General features: G+C 52.2%; 1 protein-coding gene across 1 annotated transcript in view; it reads left to right on the top strand.

The window, feature by feature from the left end:
• The window catches only part of cux2b (cut-like homeobox 2b), a 25,922-nt gene extending 1,443 nt beyond the window's left edge, over positions 1-24,479 (top strand). Inside the window, exons 2-23 of the mRNA XM_007902351.2 lie at positions 9,974-10,069; positions 10,459-10,569; positions 11,194-11,241; positions 12,790-12,868; positions 13,398-13,529; positions 13,818-13,941; positions 14,233-14,309; positions 14,684-14,750; positions 15,692-15,740; positions 16,198-16,302; positions 16,697-16,891; positions 17,050-17,108; positions 17,651-17,699; positions 18,269-18,371; positions 18,822-19,388; positions 19,541-19,642; positions 20,012-20,889; positions 21,335-21,491; positions 21,768-22,052; positions 22,568-22,756; positions 23,155-23,443; positions 23,615-24,479. Coding sequence (XP_007900542.2) covers positions 9,974-10,069; positions 10,459-10,569; positions 11,194-11,241; positions 12,790-12,868; positions 13,398-13,529; positions 13,818-13,941; positions 14,233-14,309; positions 14,684-14,750; positions 15,692-15,740; positions 16,198-16,302; positions 16,697-16,891; positions 17,050-17,108; positions 17,651-17,699; positions 18,269-18,371; positions 18,822-19,388; positions 19,541-19,642; positions 20,012-20,889; positions 21,335-21,491; positions 21,768-22,052; positions 22,568-22,756; positions 23,155-23,443; positions 23,615-24,479 — 4,626 coding nt within the window. The remainder of the gene's footprint in view (positions 1-9,973; positions 10,070-10,458; positions 10,570-11,193; positions 11,242-12,789; positions 12,869-13,397; positions 13,530-13,817; positions 13,942-14,232; positions 14,310-14,683; positions 14,751-15,691; positions 15,741-16,197; positions 16,303-16,696; positions 16,892-17,049; positions 17,109-17,650; positions 17,700-18,268; positions 18,372-18,821; positions 19,389-19,540; positions 19,643-20,011; positions 20,890-21,334; positions 21,492-21,767; positions 22,053-22,567; positions 22,757-23,154; positions 23,444-23,614) is intronic.
• The last annotated feature ends 694 nt before the right edge of the window (positions 24,480-25,173 follow it).

Below are 25,173 nucleotides of genomic sequence, written 5' to 3'. Positions count from 1 at the left end.
CCCAACACTACCCCCCACACACCACCCACAGCCCCCCCAACCCCCCAACACTACCCCCCACACACCACCACACAGCCCCCAACCCCCCCAACACTAACCCCCCACACACACCCCACCCACAGCCCCCCCACACACCCCCAACACTAACCCCCCACACACCCCCACAGCCCCCCCCAACCCCCCCCAACACTAACCCCCCCACACACCCCCACAGCCCCCCCCAACCCCCACAGCCCCCAACACTACCCCCACACACCACCCACAGCCCCCCCACACACCCCCAACACTAACCCCCCCACACACACCACCCACAGCCCCCCCCAACCCCCCTCACACACACACCACCCACCCACCCCTAACCCCCCCCCCCCACACACACACACCCTCCAACCCTAACCCCCCCACACACACCCCGACCCAACCCCCAACACACACCCCAACACTAACACTAACCCCCCCCCACACACCACACCCCCCAACACACACACTAACACTAACCCCCCCCCCACACCACACCCCCCCAACACTAACCCCAACCCCCCAACACACCCCTAACCCCCCCCCACACACACACCCAACACTAACTCCCCCAACACACCCCTAACCCCCACCCACACTAACCCCCCAACACACACACACACCCACACTACCCCCCCCAAACTAACCCCCCCAACACACACACCCCAACCCCCAACACTAACCCCCCCCACACACACACCACCACCCCCAACCACACCCCCCAACACACTCCTAACCCCAACCCCCCCACACACACACCACACCCCCCAACACTAACCCTAACCCCCGCCACACACACCACACACACACACACCAGCCCCCACCCCCACAACAACAACAACAGGATCCCAGCCACAACAACAACAACAACAGGATCACAACCACAGGATCACAACAACAACAACAACAGGATCCCAGCCACAACAACAACAACAACAGGATCCCAGCCACAACAACAACAACAACAACAGGATCCCAGCCACAACAACAACAACAACAGGATCCCAGCCACAACAACAGGATCACAACAACAACAACAACAACAGGATCCCAGCAACAACAACAACAACAACAGGATCCCAGCCACAACAACAACAACAACAGGATCACAACCACAGGATCACAACAACAACAGGATCCCAGCAACAACAACAACAGGATCCCAGCCACAACAACAACAACAACAGGATCACAACCACAGGATCACAACAACAACAACAACAGGATCCCAGCCACAACAACAACAACAACAGGATCCCAGCCACAACAACAGGATCACAACAACAACAACAACAACAGGATCCCAGCAACAACAACAACAACAACAGGATCCCAGCCACAACAACAACAACAACAGGATCCCAGCCACAACAACAGGATCACAACAACAACAACAACAACAACAGGATCCCAGCAACAACAACAACAACAACAGGATCCCAGCAACAACAACAACAAGATCCCAGCCACAACAACAACAGCTACAATTACTGCCCCCAACCACAACAACAACAACAACTACTGCTGCTGCTGGTCCCCAACCACCACAACAACGATTACTACTACTGGACCCTAGCCACAACAACAACTACTAGTGCTCACTCACTCACTCGCTCACTCACTAACCACACACTGGCTATTTGTGTAGAGGTATACAATAATAATAATATAATATTAATATAATTATAATATACTAATATAATTATAATACAATAATAATGTAATAATAATAACTCACTCACTAACCACACACTGGTATCAGTATATAGGTATACAATAATAATATATTCTAATAATATAATATTAATAGTATAATGTAATATATAGTAATAACAATACAATAATATAAAATTATACATAATGATAATACAATAATAATGATATAACAATATTACAATTGTATATAATAATATAGTGATAATGCAATAATATACAATATTATTCCTTGCATTTGATATAGCACCTCATCACGTCTTTGAGATGTCTCAAAGCCGTTCACAGAATATACTGTCAAGGGTAGTGACTGTGTATTTTGTGGGCAACACGCAACAGCCGATTGCGCACAAATATATATCTTGTGAAGCGCTTTGAGGCGTCTCGACGGCGCAGTAAGCCGAGGCATCAAATGCAAGCATTGTTGTTATTATGATGATGATAATCCTGTTAATAATAAAGTAATCCCTTCAAAATAATAAATAAAAATTTGGTCACTCAATCCATGGCTGTTTGAGGGCCACTGCTGTGCGAAATTAGCTGCCTCGTTCCGCCCACCAAATACACAGTCACTACACTTGTGTGTGTCTCGCTCTCTCCCCCCTTCCCCTCCTTTTATCCTTTTTCCCCGCACTCTTTGCACTTCTCCATCAAATCTTCTTTATTGGATATGTATTTTTAAATATATATATGTGTATTAATCCTACAATAGTTATATATATATATTATACATCGCCCACAAAATATACAGTCAATAAATTCACTTTGCGGCCTATTCTGTGAAGTGCTTTGAGATGTCTATGAGGTGCTATATCAAATGTAAGGATTATTATTGTTAATATTATTGTCAAAACGTTTGTTCAAAGCTCCATCTAGTGGCAATATTTTATTCACCATCTCAGTGAGTCTTGCACTGTCTGTATGTCTCATTGGGACACTCGGACTATAAATAATAATTCCTGTATATGATATAGCGCCTTATCATGTCTTCAAGACGATTCAAAACGTTTCACAGAATATACTGTAAAGTGATTTGACTCGGGGGGGAGGGGGGGGGGGTAACAGCTAAAACTCTCACCAACGATGCTTCGAGACATCTTAAAATCGTTTTAAAAAGCTGCTGTTAAAAAAAACTTGACTCCACTCCCCCTCTCTCTCCCCTCCTCCCTCTCCCCTCTCCCCTTCCCCCATGATTTGTGTGTGTGTGTGGGTGTCACTGGGAAAACATAATTCTTAAATCGGAGCAAACCGCAGCTAAATAGGAAGAACAAAGCAAAAAAAAGTTGTATTTTCACCAACGCTCGTCTTTACCACGTCGGAACATCGCCGAGAGCTTTTACAGTGATTTCTGTCGAGCGTAGCGTCTGTTTTGTTTGTCGGCAAAGGCGGAGGGCGTTTTCTTTTCCGTTCCCGTCGAGGCGAACGGTCAGAGACTCATCCAGAGGAGTTCAAAAAGCTTTTGAGATCTGAGCTCGAGCCTTTCCCCCTCTGCCTCACGTTTGGGGACTATAGATAGTCAATGCGCCAGCTGAGTAAATGTCACAACAGGTGCCTTTCAGTGTGTTAGGAACAGTGACCATAATACTTTCTCTTCTCTCTCCCCTCTCCCTCCCCCCCCCCCCCCCCCAGTCTCCCCCGCCAGTTGTCTGCCTGTGTAACCCACACCCACAAAATGTCCTTCTTTGTTGCACAACGAAACTACAGCAGCAGGAGACAGCCGAGAGGGCAATGAGGAGGGAGGAGAGTTTAAGGGTGTGTGGGGGGCGCTCTTAGGCGCTATCCTGCGTGAAGAGATAAACGTATAAATGCAAGTGGTTGTGTGTTGACGAAGACACTGAGGGGAGGAGGGGGAGTTCGAAGGCAAAGAGAGACAGCATGAGGCAAAAGGATTGGGGGAGAGAGAGAGAGAGAGAGTTCCAGAGAGCGATGGTGGGATGAGTTTGAGGTGGGGAGGGGGGGGGTGGAAGGGTCCAAGTAACTAACAGAGGATCAGCGTTCCCTCGGCTCCTGTCTCTCTCTGACAGTGAGCCAGCGAAATGTGGAGGAAAGCTGAACGCTGGATGTATCTATTCTGAGCGCTCCCTTGTTTGAGGAAACGACTCGAAGATTTATTGCAATGTCCACGCGTCTAAATTGCAATGCGTGAGAGCGGCCAAGGTTACTTTGTCGGTGACCCATTGCAACAAGTTATTTTGTGTAGTTCAGAACGTGTACCAATCTCGCCCTGTCAGCGTCAGCCGGGCTCTCTCGCCTCCCCGAAGGTTTAACCTCCTTTTGAGATCTCACGGTCAAGGCTGCGTCGTGTTTAGCACGCGAGAGGACCCGGGTTCGATTCCCCGGCGGCTCGAGGCAAGTTTCCTTACTCCGCATACCTCTATTTGCTTGGCAATAGGTAGGAACCTGGGTGTTAGTCGATCGGTGGATCGCTTTCCAAGGGTAATAATCCCTCCACCCCTCCACCCCCCAAAAAATGTGGTGACTCAGTCCTGTTTGTGGGGACGCTGCTGTGCGCGATTGGCTGCCACGTTTCACCCACAAAATACACAGTCAATTTACTTGACAATATAGTCTGTGAAGCGCTTTGAGACGTTTCAACGACGTGATGAGGCGCTGTATCAAGTGCAAGGATTATTATCAATAATAATAACAAACCAACCTCTCACGTGAGACATTTAATGAATTGGCTGATTAGTCCGAGCCCCCGTCTGCGCTCTGTCTGAGCGGATATGAACGAACCCGCAACGCCCGCGATTGGGGGGGGGGGGGAGAAAAACTTTACAACCGCGCGGATTGCAAGACAGGGCTGGAAAGACAAAGAGCCGGTAGAACTTCAGAGCATTCTTTGAGATCTGCAGAGCAAAGAGCGTTGCTAAATCTGCACTCGGTTGGCTCCGATCAAGGAGAAGACAAGGAACAAGGAACTATAGATAGCGAGTGACCAGGCAACAATGCAACAGCTGAAACGAGTGTCTCAACAGGTGCCTTCAGCATGACTTCAGCAGCGACCACAATTACTCTCCCCCCCAACCTCTTTCTCTCTCTCTCTCTCTCTCTCTCTCGCTCTCTCCCCTCTCAGCTGTCAGCCTGCGCAACTCTTTTTTTAAATTTAGTTTAATTTAATTTACCGCGGAGACTCTGTAGGGTAGTGGTTAGAGCGTTCGCCTTCCAAGCGAGACATCCTGGCTTCGATACCTCGCCCACAAAGTACGCAGTCAATTCGCTCTACCGTATAGTCTGCGAAGCACTATCGGACGCCTAGAAGACGTGATGAGGCGCTGCATCAATCCAAAAATGCAAGGAAGGATTATTAACCTTAGGCAACTTTTCTTAATCCGCACACACACACACACATACCTGTTTACTTAGCGGTAAGTAGGAACTCAGCTGTTAGTCGATTGGCCGATCACAGAATATATTGTAAAGTGTAGTGACTGTGTAGTTTGTGGGCGAAACACGGCAGCCAATTGCGCACAACAGTGGCCCACAAACAGTCGTGGATTGGGTGACCAAATAATATTTTATTTGGAAGGGATTATTACCCCCCGGAAAGCGATCCGCCAATCGAATCGACTAACAACTGGGTTCCTGCTTACTGTTGGGTAAACAGAGGCGAGTGGAGCAAAGTTCAGGTGAGCAATGGGGGGGTGGGGGGTGCAGAGGAGTGGGGAAGGGCTGGTTGCAAACAGGTTGAATGCACGATCTCCGACCTTTTAGGAGAGGGAAAAAAATAGCCAACTCATTTCCATGACGGATGAGATGACAGATGTCCATCCCTGTGAATTATTGAGCAAATTCCAACATAGCGTTATTGCATTCCTTATATTCCATAACCCTAAGCCCCACAAGCCGGGGGAGTGGGGGGGGTCGGTGGTGGCGGGAGAGAGGAGGATGAGGGAACGGAGGAGGGAGGGAGGGAGTGAGAGAAGGAAGGAGAGAATGGAGTGGGGGGGGGGTGGGGGGACGGAAAAATCAGAATTGTTTCAGATGTCAAAACAGACCCAACTCTGACGCACGGTATTGCTGTAACCTTGAGCATTGTAACGGAGAACAAACAGTTGAGCAGCTAAATAGTTTCACAAATGGTGACAATTTGTCGGGTGAGGGGGGGAGAGAGAGGGAGGGAGGGATGGAGGGAGGGAGGGAAGGAGGGAAGAGGCGGTTCTTTGAGGTACCAGGTTACTAATGAATGTCCAAAATAGGAATCCGTTTATTTTTACTCGTAGCAAAGTGTATTTATTGAGCGTCTTTCATTGTCTCCCCCTCTACTTGGATTGTGTTCCTTCCCTGCCGCTGACTCCAGGCGAGCTGCGACCATGGTAAGAGCGGGTCTACTTGTCGTCATCCCAGCAACTCCACACCCTACCGTTTCCATTCATCCATTCATCCATTCATTCATTCATTCATCCATCCATCCACCCTCTCTCTCTCTCTCATTCTCTCTCTCCATTCAGTGCTCCCCCCGTTCAGGCGCAGACGTTAAAAGATCACACCGTAGCTGGCGCGGTTGCAAAAGAGAGCGGCGAGTCGAGTCGAGCGCTCTGGGTGAGGGACGCTCTGTAAATACGGGTTGCTGTCGATTCCCGGCCGACAGTGTGCGGGGTGGGGGTGGAGGGGGCTGGGCAGGCGGTGGTGGTGGCGGGGACCGGGACAAATGTGTGCTGGGGGGGTGGTGCGGGGGGGTGCTGCTGCTGGGTATCATTATTATCGCCGCACATTGGCTGCCGCTTTCTCCCGTAAGACACACACACACACACACACACACACACACAGTCGGCGCGCTTTACGCTGTGTCCTGTAAATCGCTTCAGGACTTTTGTGAAAGGCGCCGTAACCGAACGTAAGGATTATTATTATTTATTATGTGTCGTACTACAAATAAATATATTATTTGCCCCCCCAAAAAAACAAGTGAAGGCACGCCTCGCTGACTCCAGGTTCAGCTCGTGCCTGTTACTGAGCTGAGCTCCCGACGCAGCCCCCATTAACATGCTCCATACAAACAGCCTCACTCCAGTAATGACATCTCATCCATAACCCCCGCGGCTTATGAATCTTATAGATATTAATAGGTCCTGAGGGGGTTTATCTGACGCTATTAATGAGGTTTTTTTTTTTTTTTTTTTGCACGCCGTTCAGTCCAGCAGCAATGGGGACTATTACAAAGCAGCTCTCGACCCTCGTTCCAGTTACATATTTTTACCTTTTCAAATATTTGCCCCACGCTTTCTATTTTGGGGGATGCGTCCTCAACTAGTCCTCCCGGTCTGTGTGTGCGTGCGTGCGTGCGTGTGCGTGTGTCTGAGTGAGTGTATCGGTCTCAAATTGGGCCTGAAGACCTCTTCCTCTTTAACCGTGCCTAAGGTCACCTCCTCCTCGACCCCCGGCTCGGCGTCGTGCTCCGCCACTGACGAGCGCTCTGGGACGCTGTGCTGCGTGAGGGGGCGCTGTATAAGTGCAACTTATTGTTCTGCGCGTCTGCGCGAGTGTGTGTGTCTTGAGTCTGGGAGGGAGCAGATGCAGGAGCCGGGACACCACTGTGTGCAAATCGGCCGCCGGGTTTGCTCACAAAGACGCTTGCCGCACTTAAATCCCGCAAAAGCGCGTGGGTCGTCCTCCCGACGTGATAGATGCTGCGATCAAACCAAGAATTGCTATTAATATTATTATTATTACTGACAACAGCATTGCGTGTATTTAGTTTTTTCTTCTCTTCCTCCCCCCCCCCCCCCACACCCCCGCCTTTTCCTTTTCTTTTCTGGGTTAGCGGTGACACCCACCCACTCGCACGCTCCTGCCATTAGACGACGGAGCTGTAAGTAGATTGAAATTGCTGCTGAGAGGGCTTGTCAGTGCAGGAGGCAGTATGTTAGGCTGTTTGAAGCCATATGCACCATTTTCAGGCCTCATCAGTTTTACATCGATTTCCAGTGAAGTGTTTAATTGCATTATGAACAGAGTATAATTCAAGCCATTCTCTCCCCAAATGTTCGTTTGTGAGAAGTGCTTATCCAGGAACACAGAGCTGCCTGTCTGTCTGTCGGTCTGTTGGTCTGTCGGTCTGTCTGTCTGTCTGTCGGTCTGTCGGTCTGTCGGTCTGTCTGTCCGTCGTAAATCAAAACTGATTTTTTTTAAACATGTGGAGTGGGGGGGTGGGGGTGTTGAGCGAGAGGATGGAGGCTGGCGATTGAGCAAGTGGGTGGGAGTGGTCGACGAGTGAGCGAGAGGGGTGTTGAGCGAGTGAGTGGGGGGATCATTGAGCGAGTGAGGGGGGGGGTCATCGAGTGAGTGAGTGAATGGGTGGATGAGGAGAGGTCGAGCAAACTAGTGAGTGGGGGGGTTCAGTGAGCGAGTGTGTGGGGGCGGGTGTGTGTATGTGAGTGAAGGAGAGTGGGTGATGAGGGGAAGGGGGCTTTGAGAGGAGGGGGAGTTTTTTTTTAAAAAAAACACTTTTCTCCCCCTTTCTTGACTAAAAATCCATATCAGGATCATTTATTATTCACGTTAAACACCGTCAAATATTCTCCCGTGAATAAAATATTAAGAAAGTGAGAGCAAGAGCGAGGTGCCTTTTTTACTGACTTCCCCATCTGAAATATATAGCGCTTACATTTTTGTAATGAATTTGGACGGCATCGATTTTTGAAAAAATGCCTTTATTAAAATAATCATAAGACTATAAAGCATGTCTCGTCCCCATCTCCTGTGTAGATTTCTCTGGTTATTTGGCTGATAGTCGCATTATTCATCTGTTATCTTGTTTTTTTTTTGGGGGTGATTGGGGGGAGAAAAAATGATAGATTCTGTATGTATACTTTTTATGTAAAAGAAAGCTTGGCAATCGATTTCTGGCTGCACCGACTTACTTTCGGGCTAACAGTTCTTTGGCCAGCCGGCTGTCTGACATGTGCGGAAACACCATCGTGGAAATTCCAGAGATAGATTATTGGAATGGAATGGCTCTCTCTCTCTCTCTCCCCCCCACCCACCCCTCCCTGGAGGGACGCATCCTGCTTACCTAATTCTGGAAAGTATTAGGCGCAGGTTGGCAAGAACCAAAACTTGGGGGGTACCCCAGAGTGTGCACTGGTGGCTGGGGGGGGGGGGGTGCGGGGTAGGGGGTAACTGCTGCAATATTAGCCTGTGTGAAGGGTGATGCCTAAACCCAAGTTGTCTCTGTTGCTGTTACGGATGAGGTGTGTCTATTACCAGCCCTGTCTGATCGGCTGATTGATTGATTATTGATTATTGGGTGACTGATTGATTTCCCATCGGGTTGACTTATCGATGAACATGTCACATCTCAGACGTGTGGGGGGAGGGGTGGGGGGGAAGTATTCTCTCCCCTTTGTTGCACTCTGGGTCCATCGCAGGGAATATAGGGGTTTGACGAGCAACAACTGGCTGAAATCCAGCCTTATCTGAATGGCACAGAGACCTCTTGATGTCAAGTCAATCCTCCCCACCGCACGTGCGCACACACACAAACACACACCAACACACACACACACACACACAAGCACTGGGCAGGGGAGTGGGGATCAATATATTGATGAATCCAGAGCCTGCTCCATTGATTACCTTTACAGCTAACAGCAACGAGCAGAATATCTGATTATTTTTAGACAAAGATTCTGCTCGCTCAGCAAGATTCCTGCTGACTCTGCCCCTGTGTCAGATATCTGCTGCTGATTGCAATTAGCCGCGGAGCCAGGACAAGGGAATGGAAATGTAAAGAGGGGGGTGGAGGGGAGAGAGAGACTTTGTGTATGTATGTGTGTGTGTGTGTGTGTGTGTGTCGAGGGGGGTTGTGGGGGTGTGATGCTCGCAACTAGCTCTCGCACGCTTGCTCTCGCACCCTCGCTCTCGCAGGCTCCCTCTATTTCACGCTCACTCGCATAATTTCGCTCATGCTCTCGCTCACTCTATTGCTCTCACTCACTCCCTCTGTCTCTCACTCATTTGCTCACTCTCTCTCTGTCGCTCGCTCACTCAGTCACTTACTCACTCACTCTCTGCTATCCCCCAGGTCTTCACTTCCACCACTTTAAGTAACGCAGTTGGGTACATTCATACTCACGTTGGGGTGAAGTCTCAAAGGTGTTCAGGATGGATTGGGGTGGGGAGGAAAGAAGACCACAAACTGGGCAAAGAGGCGCATCTTGAGATGCGACTTGGATCAAGGGGAGGGAGGGAGGGAGCGAGTCAGAGGGAGATGCAGAAAGCAGGGCAGGATGGCTGAAAGCACCACCGTGTTCAGATTGTCCGCCGTGGAGCGTGGACAGAGTCTCAGAGTGCTGTAAATCCTCACATTGAGACGTCGCGAAGCATTTCACAGGAGGTTTGATTTACCGCCAAGTCAAGCGACTGGATTTTTTTTTGTAGCCGAAATGCGGCAGGCAGTGTCCGTCCCCATAAGCAGGAGTGAAGCGAGTGACTGTTTTGTAACGGGGTGGTGGAGGGGGGGAACGTGGGAATAGAGAGGGAGGGGGAATTGTCAGCCAGGGACACTGGGAGAGAAACTTTCTTCTCTTTAATGAACAGCGCCGCGGGGGGAACGGAGATCTTTAGTGTGGAGCCAAATGGGGAAACAGACGAACAGTGTTTGTGTGTGCGGAGAGGGGAGGGGGTGGGGAGGAGCTGGGTTTAACGTCTTTCCTGAAGGAAATCCCAAAGGAAATGGGGAGCGTAGATGGCGGCTCCTAAAACCTTTTGTCTCCTCTTTGTCAGAAGGAACTGAGTTCGGTGGCGACGGAGCTGGTCGCTCGGCAGGAAGAGAGCGAACGATCTCACAAGCATCTGATAGAGCTGAGCCGGGACTTCAAACGCAATGCACCACAGGTAGGGAAACAGCAGGAGGCCATTCAGCCCCTTGAGCCTGTCCCGACATTCTGTTAGATCACGGCTGATCTGTACCTCAAATCCAATTACCCGCCTTTGTCCCTTTTCCCTTGATACCCTGACCTAACAAACATCTGTCCACCTCAGTCTTGAAAATTTGATTGGCTCCAGAATCCACAGGCATTTGGGGGAGGGAGTGAGTTCCAGATTTCTAATCCACTTGGCGCGAAAAACATCTTCCTGAGTTAGATGGGGCTGCCTTGCGTTATACAGGACGGACCGGTGATGGGGGAAGGGGGAGCATGCGGATGTCTTCATTTTTGTCGAGTGCACCAAAGCTGAAGTTTGTGGGAGGACAGCGGGCAAGTGGCAGATAAAGGCTAGATCCCCCACCCCCCTCCCCCACCACCTTCTCCCCACTAGTTGTAAGTTTCCTCCTTAAGAGACCCTGTTTAACAAATGTTGCAAACTAGGTGCGAAGGTCCAGCGCCTTGGGACGTCCTCCCGACGCGAAAGGCGCTCTATAAATGCAATCTTGTTGTTGTTGTTGTTGTCGCTGAAGGTCGTATGCGTGGCTTTGGGTTTTTTCGTCTCTTCTAAAGTTCAGGAAACTTTTATTTGCAGGAAATCAGAGAGATGGTGGCCCCACTTCTCAAGAGCTTCCAGACAGAGGTGAGAACGCAGAGTGCGGGAAGTGTGTTCTGAGCTGACAATAATAATGATTATTAATAATGAATTATTAATAATTCGGGAAAGTGCCTTACATTACGCCGGAAGGACGTCCCGTGGGAGGTTACTGTAAACCGTAGTGACTGTGTGTGTGTGTGTGTGTGTGTGTGGGTGGTGTGTGTGTGTGTGCATTTTGTGACCCCAGGAATACGATCAAACTTGTAAACCATTGTAAAGTGCTCCGAGACGCTGCCCATGTGAAGAACACTGTAAGTTGTTCTTGTATCATTAACTCGGCTCTCATTTCTGACGCTATACATAGGGCTTCCCACTGAAGTTGTGAAATCCACTGTTTAATTGAAAATATATATGTGTGTGTATATTGTTAGTCGATTGGCGGATTGCTTTCCGGGGGTAATGATCCCCTAAAAATAAAAAACATTTGGTCATGCAATCCATGACTGTTTGTGCAACACTACTGTACACAATTGGCTGTCGTGCTTCGCCTACAAAATACACAGTCGATCCACTTCACAGTGTAATCTGAGATGCGCTTTGAGTCCCCTCAACGACGCGATAACCCGCTATATCAAATGCAAGGATTATTATTAGTAATATTATTAGAATGCATTTTTTTTCAAACCACCTATTAAGATGCCTTCATAACCTATTTTCCTTCGGAATTAATTGTGAAGTTTTTTTTTGTGCGGTGGGGGAAAAAAAGGTTTTTTTTGGTGCGTGATGCGGGTCTGACGCCGGTAATTAATTAGGCTATTACCCATTCCGCAATGTTAATTGCTTTGCTGGAAAGGCAGGCAGGCAGGCACCAGGCTGGGGAAAGGAAGGACTTGTGCCTCATCCATCACCGCACACCACACTCAGCTGTGTTTCTTCACCTTGACTCTCTGAAATGCAAAGCTTATTCACCAGCACCAGAAATAACGGTTGATCAATAAGCAATGGGCTTTCCCTGTGTGTTGCTGCGAGCTGGCTTTTTTTTTGTTGAGGGTGGGTGGGGGGAGGGAGATTGACGTGAAGCTTGCGTGATTTCCAAGCAGAGGTGTCTTTTTCTGGGGGAGGAGGAGAGGAGGGGAGAGGGTTGGGTTGGAATGGAGGGAGGGGGTGGGTAGAAGCTAATTGTTTGCCGTTGTTTGGGGAAGCTGAGCACGGAGCTTACTGTCAGAGTTCAGAACCCAGAAGTCCTGTGTGTTGTGATCGGCTGTCCCACGGCACAGCACAGCAGATAACGATGCAATCACCGATTTGGATTGGCTTACAATTCACCGTTTGGGGGGAAAAAAAACTGTTGGTGGGACATTGCCGTGCGCAATCGGTTGCCGAAATTCTCCCACAGTCGGTTCACTTTACAGTATATTCTGTGAATCGCTTTGAGACGACTCAATGACTTGATAAGGCGCCATATCGAATGCAAGGATTATTATTATTGCACGCCCGCTGTTTGCCAGGAATGTGCCATGAACAACCATCTTTCCGAACAATCAATCAATCAATCGCGACACTGCTAAACACCAGCTGTTGTTCTGCTTCCAGGTGGTAGCGCTGAGTAGGAGGAGCAAGGAGGCCGAGGCTGTCTTCCTTAATGTTTACAAGCAACTGATCGGTGAGACAGGTAAGAGTCAACTTGACTCCCTCCCTCGCTTCTCGCCTCACCTTGCTCGTGGGTGGGGACGCGAGAGATAGGAACACGGGAACTTAGGAATCACTGGACGAAAACAGATCAAGGTCCATCTAGTCTGCCTTCTACCACCCTGGTCGTCGCATGCTACAATAATGGAGGTGGGATAATTAATTCACTCATAATTAGGGTATTTTTGGTCAGCCGGGTGTCTGACACATGCCGGGTGTCTGACACATGCCGGGTGTCTGACACATGCGGAAACCCATCACCTTGCTCGAGAGAATCCAAACCAAGCTGAGAATTCCACGCATCCCAACCTCTCTCTCTCTCCCTGGACGGACACATCCTGCTTACTGAATTCCAGAAAGTATTAGGCGCAGGTCCAGGCAGACAAAAATGTGTGTGGGGGGAAGGAGGGGTGGGGGGAGTCAAAAGATATTGTGATATAGTGAAACGGGACTGAGGACGTGCTGATGTCTCTTTTTCTCTCTCTTTCTCTCCCCTCCCCCACCACCACCAGACGCGGCCGTTTCCCTCGGACCCGCCCGGACGCTGGAGGAGGAGTTGCGGCGGCTCCCACGCGATGCTGGGAGCGAGCGGGAGGTCAGGCCCCGGCGGCCACGCAGACAGGCCAACACCCCCCCCACGCAGTGTAGGTGGCCAGTGGGATGTGGGATGGGGGGGTGACCTGGGAGCTCAGGGATTTACTGTGTTAACCCAAGTGGACACCCTTCAGTCTGTGTGTCGTGTGTGTCTCTCTCTCTCTCTTCCCCATCTTTCTGTGTATCTTGCTTATATTCTTTCACTCCTCTCTCTCTCTTTCTCTCCTGCGCTCTCTAGATCTCACACTCTGTCTCTCTCTCTCTCTCGCCCCCCCCTCCTCTCTCTCTCTCTCTCTCTCGCTGTGCTCACCCCGTGTTCCCTCCTTGGCTCTCCCCAGTGGCAGACTATTTCCCAGTGGAGGAGAGGCTGGGGGTTTGCGATGAGACGCGACGGAGCAGCACTGATGGCCCCCTGCCCACCGAGCACAACTTGACACCCCAACATGATGACGAACGAGAACGGTACATGCGCTTTCATCCACTCGCCCATCATCTTCACACCATCACCATCACCCCCTCCCCCATAGCCTCCGCCAGCGCTGTGTCCATTGCATACCCTCCTCTCTCCTGTTTCCGGTTTATAGGCTCGTACCCACGAGCGCACAGGCTCGTACCCACGAGCGCACAGGCACGTACCCGCGCGCGCACAGGCATGTACACGCACACTCACTCACTGACAGTCAGACTCACTCACACACTCGCACAGCTCGGGAAAATGTGATGTGGGAACTTGCCGTGTTTTGTGCCGTGCAGGGGACTGGAGGAGGCACAGCACACACTGGCTGCCAGACTTGGGGAAGCGGAGGAGAAAATCATGATCCTTCACTCAGGTCAGTGACACGGGAAGAGATTTCACCTTCTCGGGGGGGCGCAGGGGAGGTGAGGGGGTGAATTACTAGCCAACATTCATCATCAGTCGCTTGGTTGCTACACGGCTGTTTGCAGGGACATCGCTGTGCGCAAATTGGCTGCTGCGTTCACCTGCAAAACAACAATTTTCCTGTGGTGCTGTATCAAATGCAGGAATTATTATTATTATTTTATTACAAATGACGCGATGAGGAGGTGTGAGACTCCCAGGGGCTGGGGGGGGGGAGGGGTGAGTGGTGGGGGCGGAAGGTAGAGTAAGTTGCAGTCTTGGTTTGAGCCAAACTCTGACGCTCTTTATTTTATCCCCCCCTCTGCCTCCCGTGACCTCGCTCAGCTCTCAAGACAACACAGACTGAACTGTTGCATCTGAGGTGTAAATACGACGAGGAGACAGCGTCCAAGTGAGTCACTGAGTCCGAGCGTTTGTCAGAAGTTCTTCCGAGAGAAGCACCAAAATGGGGAGGATCTCTGAGCTCATGTCCTGGCTAACCACCCTCCCCCCACCCGCCCAGCACACACCCCTGCTTTCTCCCAGGGACTGTGTGTGTGTGTGTGTGTGAGAGAGAGAGAGTGAAGGTTGATCAGCACTCTGGAGGACACAGTTTCATGTTGGGAAGGAGAGAGGGAGAAAGAGAGAGAAGGGACGAGAATGCACGATACACAATAGGATTGGGTTAAAAAGGCAGGAATCCGGAATTCAGCCGAGGAGGCAATCGGGAAATGTGAAAGGAAGCGCGATTGCCCGCGGCGTTCCGGAGGGGAAGATTGTGGAGAAATCAGCGTTTGCTGGGAAGACCTCCTGACGGCTATAAAAGTGTAATGTGTTGTTGTCGTCGTTGACAAATCCGCCAGTCAGGAATCCCGGCAGAGCGTGCCGTGCCTGCGTCCTGCCAGCAGGTGTCGCTAGCGAGCAATTCCAGTCATTGAGCAGTTGCTATTGGTGTTGCTCTGGGCCGAGCGAGGGAGGTTGTTAATGGCCGTGTGACAGGAGAAGGTGGGATTTAATGAGTGTCTATTAATACACGGGGACCTGTGAATGCTGAGGTGCAGAACGGCTGCAAGATGAAATATGTTAATTAACAATCAGGGCACGGCCATAAATAATTAACTCTTAACTTGGGAGTTTCCTGGTTGCTTTTCAGGTTGTGGTGAGATTGTGGGTGAAAAATGAAAGATTACCAGACATTGTCTCTGTATTTTTCTGTCTGTGTGTGTGTGTCTCTGTCTCTCTCTCTCTCTCTTCCTCTCCGACTATCCTCGTGCACCCACAAATGACACACAAATGGTGACAAATGGCCGGTTTTGATATTTCCACGGTGATGGAATCTGACATTGTTTTCAGGACGGACGAAGTTGAAATGATCATGACCAACCTGGAGAAGGCCAATCAGGTAAGCAAGCCGCTGTGTATATACAGTACACAACACGTCTAACCTATACAAATGCGCACAGTCTATACAGTCGATGCAACGGTAAATACAATGTCTAACATACATAATGTATTGAATGAATGATATATAATGTAACGTACAATACGTCCAGTTACAGTGTCCGGTGTCTGTGGGCGGGTGGAAGCAGATTAGAATTGAATTGTGAAATTGGTCCCTAAACTAATTTTTGGACTTTTTGTTATTTGTTTTTTTTGGGGGGCGGGCGGTGTGTGTGTGTGTGTGTGTGTGTGGACTTGGTTGCTTGCGTGTGTGTGGACATGGGTGCGTGCCTGTGGGTATGGGTGCGTGCTCGTGTGTGTGTGTGTGTGTGGGCATGGGTGCGTGCCTGTGTGTGCGTCGGTGTGTGTGTGTGTGTGTGGGCACGTGTGTGCGTGCGTGTGTGGGGGTTCATTTCCAGAGAGCAGAAGCTGCTCAGAGGGAGGTGGAGAGTCTCCGGGAACAGCTGAGCTTGGTGACGTCGCCGCGGTTGGGATGCCGTACACCGCCGGTGGCTGGTGTGGGGGTAAGGTGTCCCTGGAGCATTTCCTGTCTAACTGGGGCCCCTCGGTTCTCCCCTACCCTCACCCTCCTGTCTGCAGTTTAGCAAACCTGCCGGCGCTAACATTCCCTAACATGTAGCACACATGGGCCTAAAACCGGGTTCACCACAATTGTGGCCTCAATCCGAGAGGACAGGGAAATGGGAGAGCGCGGAGAGCAGAGAGGAATACTGCGACCCCGCATTCCCAGGCGGAGCGGAAAGACGGATGGAGAAAAGCAGCTTGATTCGATTGCGAAGGGGAAGGGGATTGGAGTGGCAGCCTGGGGTGGTGGGGGGGATGGTAGGACGGGGTGGAAAAGGTGGGGAGGGGAAGGTTTGTACTGAGGTGTCTTGCTGTTGTTGTTGTGCTGGGCAGGAGCTGGGAAAGGGGCTGACCCCCTGCTCGGGCTCCCCCCCGGGGGCACTGATGGCCGACAAGGACCAGGAGATCATGCGGCTCCTGAAGGAGATCCAGCGACTGCAGGCGGAGCTGAGCGAGCTCCAGGAGAGCTCGGCCAGTCAGGTGGCGACGCTGGAGCGTGAGCTGGCGGAGAAGACAGAGGCCGTGGAGGTAAACGCCGTGAGGGGGAGATAAAGGGGGGGGAAGGGGGGAGTGAGGGCACACAGCCAAAATCCCGTCCGGTCACACTGGTGCATCGCGACACTCATTGACGTTGGGAGTCTGCACTGCGCTGCTTTCTGACCCTCACTTTGTCTCCCTTTTCTTAGAGGCTGGAGGAGAAGCTCTGTGTCCAGTTGGACTATGAGGAAATCAAAACCGAGCTGAGGTGCGTGAGGGTGGGTCGCAGTGCGCGGCTGAAAAGATGAGAGTTTCGAGTCAATTGCGAAACCCTCAGTGATCTTTAATCAGATTTAACGTTCGGAGTCCTGTAGCGTAGTGGTTAGTGAGCTCGCCTCACAAGCGAGAGGACCCAGGTTCGATTCACCAGCGAGGGTGAAACTTTAAGCAAGTCTCCTTATTCTGCACACAAGCCTCAACTGTTTGTGGGACACTGCTGTGCGCAATTGGCTGCCGCGTTTAGCCCACAAAATATACAGTCACTACACTTTACAGCATATTCTGTGAAGCGCTTTGAGACGTCTCAGCGACATGAGGCGCAGTACCAAATGCAAGGATTATTATTAAAATGCAGATGGGTTCAGGGAGGTGGGAGAGAGCTGGATTAATGACTCAATCACGAAAAGAAAAGAGGTGATGAGATGGAGACAGAGAGATGGGGCGGGGAGATTTTAAGGCGATCGAGTTTCTGTTGGTGGCCATGCAAGAATGCTCGTTGCTTTTAACTTTATTTATTATCTTTTTTTATAGCATTTTAAAATCAATGAGCCTGGCGTCCGGAGGAGACTGTGGGTTACAGGTAAGCATGCATTTGTCTCTGATATTAATGTGTAACATGGAGTCATGTAGCTCAGTGGTTAGAGCACTTGCCTCGCAAGCGAAACCTTGGTTCAATTCCCAGCAGGGCAAAACATTGGCAAGTTTTATTACTCCACACGCCTGTTTACCTAGCAGTAAGTAGGAACCCGATTGATAGTCAATTGGCAGACTGCCTTTCTTCCAAACAAAAAAAATTATAATAAATTGGTCACTCATTCCAGGTTTGTGGGACACTGCTGTGCACACTTTCTCCCACAAAATGTACAGTCAATTCCCTCTACAATATATTCTGTGAAGTACTTTGAGACGTCTCGAAGATATGATGAGGCACTATATCAAATGTAAGGGTTATTATTTATTATAATCTGTTAACACAATAGGGAGATGCGGGGGGTTGTGGAGAGAATGAAACCCCAGCAATGATGGCCTTCAGTTCTATAATAGTTACAGGTTTTGTTCCCTCAAAAGAGAACCACCTGATGTGACGGGATTAATGGCTGTGAGAGCTTTGCGTTCAGGAGTGTTTAAAGGGTTAATGTTGGCGTCCAGGGCACGGTCACTCGAGGCGAGGACTCCCTCGCGGGGACGGAGGTGACTGGAGCGGTCGCGGAGAGCAGCCAGGGAGAGGACAGGAGCACACACCCTGACGTAGGTAGGATGACGGTTTTCTCTCCTCGCATTTCAGCAACACTATCTCCTCTCCCCTCCTTGCTCACACACACTCGCCCAATCGCTGCTTCCACACGTGTGCACACACGCGTGCACACACGGGCACACACACACATGCACACGCACACACGTCGAGCTTCAAGCTCACGGTGGTTGATTCACCTGGAAACCCCATCGTCAATCCACGTTTCAGCATCTCCAAATCAGACTGAGTTCCACGTGTACATCACACGCACGGATACCTCCCCGTATGTGGATTGGAATATGCGTGTTCTCTTTCTCTCTTTCTCTCTCTCTTGTGATCATAAGTCGCTCTATCCTGTGATCAGCGTGTGTATGTCTCCTCTCTGTTGAGAGCCAGTCAGTCTGTCCTGTGAACTGTGTGTATGTGTCTCTCTTTGTGTGTAATGCTCTCTCTCTCTCTCGGTATCAGTTGATGCTGATTGCCGTCTCTTCGTCCCAGGCTCTGCAGACAAGGATCATCCGGGTGAAGACCCTACGGGGGGAGTGGAGATCTCCTCCCCATCTCCCCGGCCAACTGCAGACCCCTCTCCTTCTCCCACCCCGACCACACCCAGCGATGACCCCCTGGTCCCGGGATCCCCAAAGGACACGGGTGGGACGCCAGGCAACCACGGGGGGCTCCGCTCTGCCCAGGGGGCTTCGCTGGTGGCAGGAGGGGCCGAGGTGGTGGGAGGGGCCGAGGTAGTCACTGAGGGGCCTGAGAGCGGCTCAAGCCTGGGGGACGAGGAGGCCCTGGAAACGACGGAGATCGCCTACCAGGTGAAAGAGCAGCTGCTCAAACACAACATCGGCCAGAGGGTGTTCGGTCACTATGTCCTCGCGCTGTCCCAGGGCTCGGTCAGTGAGATCCTGGCCCGGCCCAAACCCTGGCACAAGCTGACGGTCAAGGGCAAGGAACCCTTCATCAAGATGAAGCAGTTTCTCTCTGACGAGCAGAACATTCTGGCTCTGAGAACCATCCAGGTCCGACAAAGAGGTACGTGACCTTGATTTGATCGTTCTCTCTGTGGCCGTGCTCCGAGCTGGTCACTGTCTCTCACTGGGCTCCAATACTGACCCTAACCCTGGTGTCTCTCTCCCCTCCCTCTCTCTCTCTCTCTTTCTCCCCTTGCCTTCTCTCTCACACAGGCAATATAACTCCCAGGATCCGGACTCCGGAGACAGGATCCGACGAAGCCATCAAAAGTATCCTGGAGCAGGCCAAGCGTGAATTACAGACTCAGAAATGTGGTAAGTGGGTGTCAGCGTATTCACTCCCTCTCTCCCTCGCTCACTCGCTCGGGTGCAGCTCAGTCTCTCACCCTCTGAGGGTGAGGCTGAGGGTCGTTGGTTCAAGCCCCCGGGGAAGGGAAGAGAGAGCTTGCGGGGGAAGAGTATTTTGAGTGCACCATCTAGGATGGTCCAACCGCATTTAGCACCTTTCACATTGTCGAGACGTCTCAAAGCGCTTCACAGGATATACTGTAAAGTGTTTTTTTGACTGTATTTGGTGGGCGGAACGATGATCTGTCAGTTAGTTGTTCAGCCGGTCGTCTGTCGGTCAGTTTGTGGGAAGTGTTTGTGTTGGGGAAGGGCTGATTTTTTTGTTTGTTTTTTTAGTTGAGCCCAAAGACTCGCCGGCGCTGGCAAGCGGGGGAAACAGCGGTGGCGGGAACGCTGGCAACAACGGCAACAGCAGCGGACACGGCGGGGGCTCTGACGAGGCCATTCGCACTATCCTGGAGGCCGCGCGGCAGGAGATGCAGGCTCAGCGCCGGGCACTGCTGGCCATGGAGGGAGCGGGGGGCGAGGAGAGCGCTGCCGGGTTCTACTGCCCACCCAGTGAGGAGAACCCTCCTCCAACTGCTGATAGGAACGAACCCCTCCTTCCCGTCTCCGTCAAGCAGGAGGAAGAGGAGAATGGAGAGGGCGAAGGCGGCGGAGAGAGCATGGCCCATCCCCCTCTTGGCCCCGTCTCTCCCGCCGCGTTCGTCCAGAACATCATCCGCAGAGTCAAGTCCGAGATCGGAGACACTGGCTCCTATTTCGAACAACACTGGGCGGCTGAGCAGAGTGGGAGCGGCAACGGGAGCCAGCGGCTCGAGACCTCCCCCTCCCCCTCTTCCTCATCATCCTCATCATTCTCCGGGTCGGGCTCAGGAGGGAGCGTCCACAGCAGGCACCGGCGTCACGAGACCGGTGAGGAACAGAAACCAGATGGGGAGGGGGCGAGGAGGAGGAGAAGGAGGAGAGCGGAGGTGATGGCGAAGGTGAAGGTGGAGGAACCGCAGCCCCCCGTCCGCGCGGAGACCCCCAGCCTCGCCCCCGCCGTCCTGCCCACCTACCCCCCCCGCTCACTGAAGCCCACCGTGCCGCCCCTCACACCGGAGCAGTACGAGGTTTACATGTACCGGGAGGTGGAGACGGCTGAGCTGACCCGGCAGGTGAAAGAGAAGCTGGCAAAGAGCGGCATCTGTCAGAGGATCTTTGGCGAGAAGGTGAGAGGTTAGGGGAGGGTAACCGCACACTCACCATCTCCGAGGGCGGGGGGGGGTGGGGGGGATGGACACCATCATCATTATCTGATTATTATTCCACCTTCGTAAAATCTATTATTATTATTATCGTATTTATTATTTCGTATACAAATTTTCAAGGCTGAGATGGATAGAGTTTTTGTTAGTTCAGGGTATAACAACAACAGCAACAACTTGCATTCATAAGGCGCCATTCATGTGGGGTAGTGTCCCAGGTATCAAGGATTATGGGGCAAGGGCAGGTAATTGGAATTGAGGGACAGATCAGCCATGGTCCAAGAGAATGGGTTCCTACTTCCTGCTCTGGTGGGTTTTGTCCATCGTGGAACAGAATTGAAGACTGGCGAACTAATTGTGCTTCTCTCCCTCTCTGCCCCCCCCCCCCCACCACCCCATCCTCCCCTAGGTGCTGGGTCTGTCCCAGGGCAGTGTTAGTGACATGCTGTCCCGACCGAAGCCCTGGGGGAAGCTGACACAGAAAGGCCGTGAGCCCTTCATCCGCATGCAGCTGTGGCTGGTGGGCAAGTTAGAGCAGAGTGAGCCCCTCGGGGAACCCGGGCCAGGTGGGTGACTCTCACTCTCTCTGTCACTCTCTGTCTTGGCTCTCTCACACTTCTCTCTCTCTCTCTTTCTCTGTCGTGCTCTGTCACATTCTCTCGCTCTGTCACACTCTATTCTCTCTCACACCTACACTCTTGCTCGCTCTGTCACACTTGCGCTTTGTCAAAATCTCTCCCTCAAGCGCTTTGTCACACTCTCGCTGTCCGTCTCTCTCACTCTGTCACACTCTCTCTCTCTTGCTCTGTTACACATTTTTCCCCTTTCTCTGTTTGTCACAGCGAAGACCCTGTATTCCCCATCGCCTCCGCCCAGCCCCCCGGAGTGGTTGCAGGGGGTAGAGGAGGTGCCGGGGGCCGGGCCGGAGAGCAGCAAAGAGAACCAGCAGCCAGCAAGCGCAGCAGAGTCTCCGTCCCCGGTCCCGGCAACGGTTCCTCCTCGCGGCAAATCCCCGGCAAACGGGCAGCCGCCCGGCGGCATACAGGAGCTGGTGGCCACCTCCGGAGAACTCGACACCTACAGCATCACCAAGAGGGTGAAGGAGGTTCTGACGGACAATAACTTGGGTGCGCTCCATTTCCCTCTCGTGCACACGCTCGGAGAGACACTCAGAGAGAGAGAGAGAGAGAGACAAACACCACAGAGAGATATACAGCACATTTCTGATAACCAGTCACTAACGCTTAATTTGCCGAGCTGTCAATGTCCCGGCCGCATCTTACTTATGTATTTTTACTCACCCTTAACTTGCCACTCTGCTAACTTGCCCACTCCCTCCGCTTGGCAGTCACTGAGTGTCCCCTGTCTATCTCCCCCCACCCCACCCCTCAACTGCCCACTCCACCATCGATGGTTGGGCCTTCAGCCTTTCTCCCCCAGAATCTCTACGCCTCGACCCCTTTTCCCTGCCTCCTTCAAGGCCTGCCTCAAGACCTTCCTCTTCGACCGCGCCTTCGGTCACCCTCCTATCCCTATCCTCCCTGCCCCCCCCCCCCCATAATTGAAGAGGAAGGGCATTGACTTGTAGTCGGAGGGAGATCAGTACTGTATTGCAATTTGAGAGTCTGCTTCCTCTCCACAGGTCAGAGGCTTTTTGGGGAGAGCATCCTGGGGCTGACACAAGGCTCCGTCTCCGACCTGCTGTCGCGGCCAAAGCCCTGGCACAAGCTGAGCCTGAAGGGCAGGGAGCCCTTTGTCCGCATGCAGCTCTGGCTGAACGACCCCTACAATGTGGCCAGACTGAGAGACATGAAGAAGATAGAGAAAAAAGGTGACTTGACTCAACGTGCTGTCAGCCACTAGGCACTGAAACTTCGTAACTCTCTCCCTCAATCCCTCCGCCTACCCCTGGTCACGCCTGAAGACCTTTCTCTTTGACCGTGCCTCCCCCTGGCTCGGCCCGGTGCTCCGCCACTGTCAAGCGCTCCGAGACGCTGCCCTGCGTGAAGGGCCCTATGTAAATGCAAGTTGGTTGTGGTTGTGTTTTCCGGCTGCCGATTTTGCACACGGTAAATATCCCACAAACAGCTGGGAAGTGAAGGAGTGTTTTTATTTGGGAGATTGATGGCTCGGCCGTTTGATGCATTTGTGTTAACTCTCTGTTGTACTTTCTCTCCCACCCACCCACCCACCCCCCCCCCACCCCCCGCGCCACATATACACACACAGCGTACCTGAAGCGTAGGTATGGCCTGATAAACGCTGGCTCTGACAGCGACTCCCCCAGTAACCGCTCAGAGTCAGCCAGCCCCGGCCCCCCGGCACACGGCCCACCCGCCCTCAGCCTCCATCACTGCCAAAGCAAGAAGCCCCGGGTGGTGCTGGGGCTCAAGGAGAAGGAGACCCTGAGAGAGGCCTATCAGCTGGAGCCGTACCCCTCCCAGCAGAACATCGAGGCTCTGGCCTCCCAGCTCCACCTCCGCACCAACACCGTCATCAACTGGTTCCACAACTACAGGTATTGTCACTGGCAGTGGTCTCTACAGCGCTGCTCGGCTCTGTGTGTCGATCTGTCTTGTCAGTCGGTATGCGTCTGTCTATTGGTGTGTGGTTGTGTGTGTGTGGTTGTGTGTGTGTGAGGTTTACATTGAGATGAACTCCGCTGACCTGGTCTCGTTGACCTCTGCAGATCACGGATTCGGAGAGAGTCGCTGGCCGGGGAGCAGCAGGGCAATGACACGGACCCGGAGATGCTGGCGACGGCGGGGAGCGAGGGAGGAGGGGGGCTCGGCAGCCCCCTGAGTCCTGACTCGGGCGCTGACGAAAGGAAGAGCGGCTTCGGTGAGGATGGGAGCGAGCGGGCGCCGGTGGTGATCAAGCAGGAAGCTCCCGACGACCCGCGCGGGGGTGAGGAAGAGGAATGTGATTGCGGCTTTGAATACCAGTCGGGGGGCGGCAGCACAGCCTGGTGCCAGGCTGGCTGGGTGCCCGGCGTGGTGAAGCGGGAGAGAATGGGCGCCGGTTACCCCGACGAGCCTCGATCACCGAAACCCACCACCGTGCTTCACATCCAGAACCCGCAGTGTCTGATCATCGGCTGCGACAGACCCTCAGCGCTCTCTCCCGAGGCCTCGGATGATGTTCCGGAGCACGCTTCTCGTGCTTTCTCTGTGTTGCGAGGCATTGCTGTTGCGGTGAATGGCTCACCGTGCGGCCGGTACAACGCGGAGTCCGGCCCAGGCGGGCCGGGGGCGTCTGTGAATTCCCCCTCGGCCACTTCCTCGCCCGGGCTCCTGCTCTCCATCTCTCCAGTCCCCTCCTCCTCCTCCTCCTCGCCTTCCAACTCGGCTGCCTCTCCCGGGGACCGGGGGGTCCCGGCTGGGAGCGAGAATGAGAGAGACGCGGCTCCTGGCCCAATGACTGCCGCCGCCGCTGCCACACGGCTGAACCGAAGTGTCCAGAGGCGCAACGAGAAAATGGCCAACCTCAACAACATCATCCACCGCCTGGAGAGAGCCGCCAATCGGGAGGAGCCCACAGACTGGGAATTTTGAGGAATACTTTTGTTACGTCGTGCGTGTGTATATGCGTGTGTGTGTATGCGCGTGGGTATGAGTTTCGAGCGCTCCGGGACACTGCCCTGCGTGAGGGGTGCTATATAAATGCAAGTTGTTGTTGACGTCCACCCGTTGCCGGTCCGTTTCGCCGACATTGCCGGTCCTTCTCGCTCCTCCCATCACCGGGCGGAACCCCGAGAGAACAGACACCTCGGAAAATCAGGAAGGATTTTAACCTTTGTATTGAAACTCGGCTCCTTTGTGCCGAGCTCCTTCGGCAAAGCCAGAACTCCAGTAAATACAAAGCAAAACAGAAGAGAAACGTGTGTTTGTGTGTGTGCGTGTGTGCACGTGTGTGTGTGTGTGCGCGTGTGTGTGTGAGCGCGTGCGGAGAATTATATTATTGATCTTATTTTAAAGGAGAAACAAACTGGGAACAGGTTTTAGAGAAAAATTATTTATTTGTAAATGACTTCTATGAATTAATGACTCTGAAGAAGCTCCTTTGTCGCTGGGGGGCAGTTTTCCTACTGATGACGGGAGTTACCAAGAGACGTTTTACTTTGTGCCCTTAAATGCAGTCCTGTTGTTGGACGCAGGAAGAGATTATGAGACGCTATGAGACGTCTAAAAAGCCATTACACAGCACTATGATCCAGAAGGGGTGACCAAATGTGCTCGCTCACAGACA

This window comes from Callorhinchus milii, unplaced genomic scaffold (genome assembly GCF_018977255.1).
Source record: "Callorhinchus milii isolate IMCB2004 unplaced genomic scaffold, IMCB_Cmil_1.0 Scaffold8, whole genome shotgun sequence".
NCBI lineage: Eukaryota > Metazoa > Chordata > Chondrichthyes > Chimaeriformes > Callorhinchidae > Callorhinchus > Callorhinchus milii.
The sequence above is the reverse complement of the archived record's forward strand: the minus strand, read 5'-3'. Positions and strand labels throughout refer to the sequence as shown.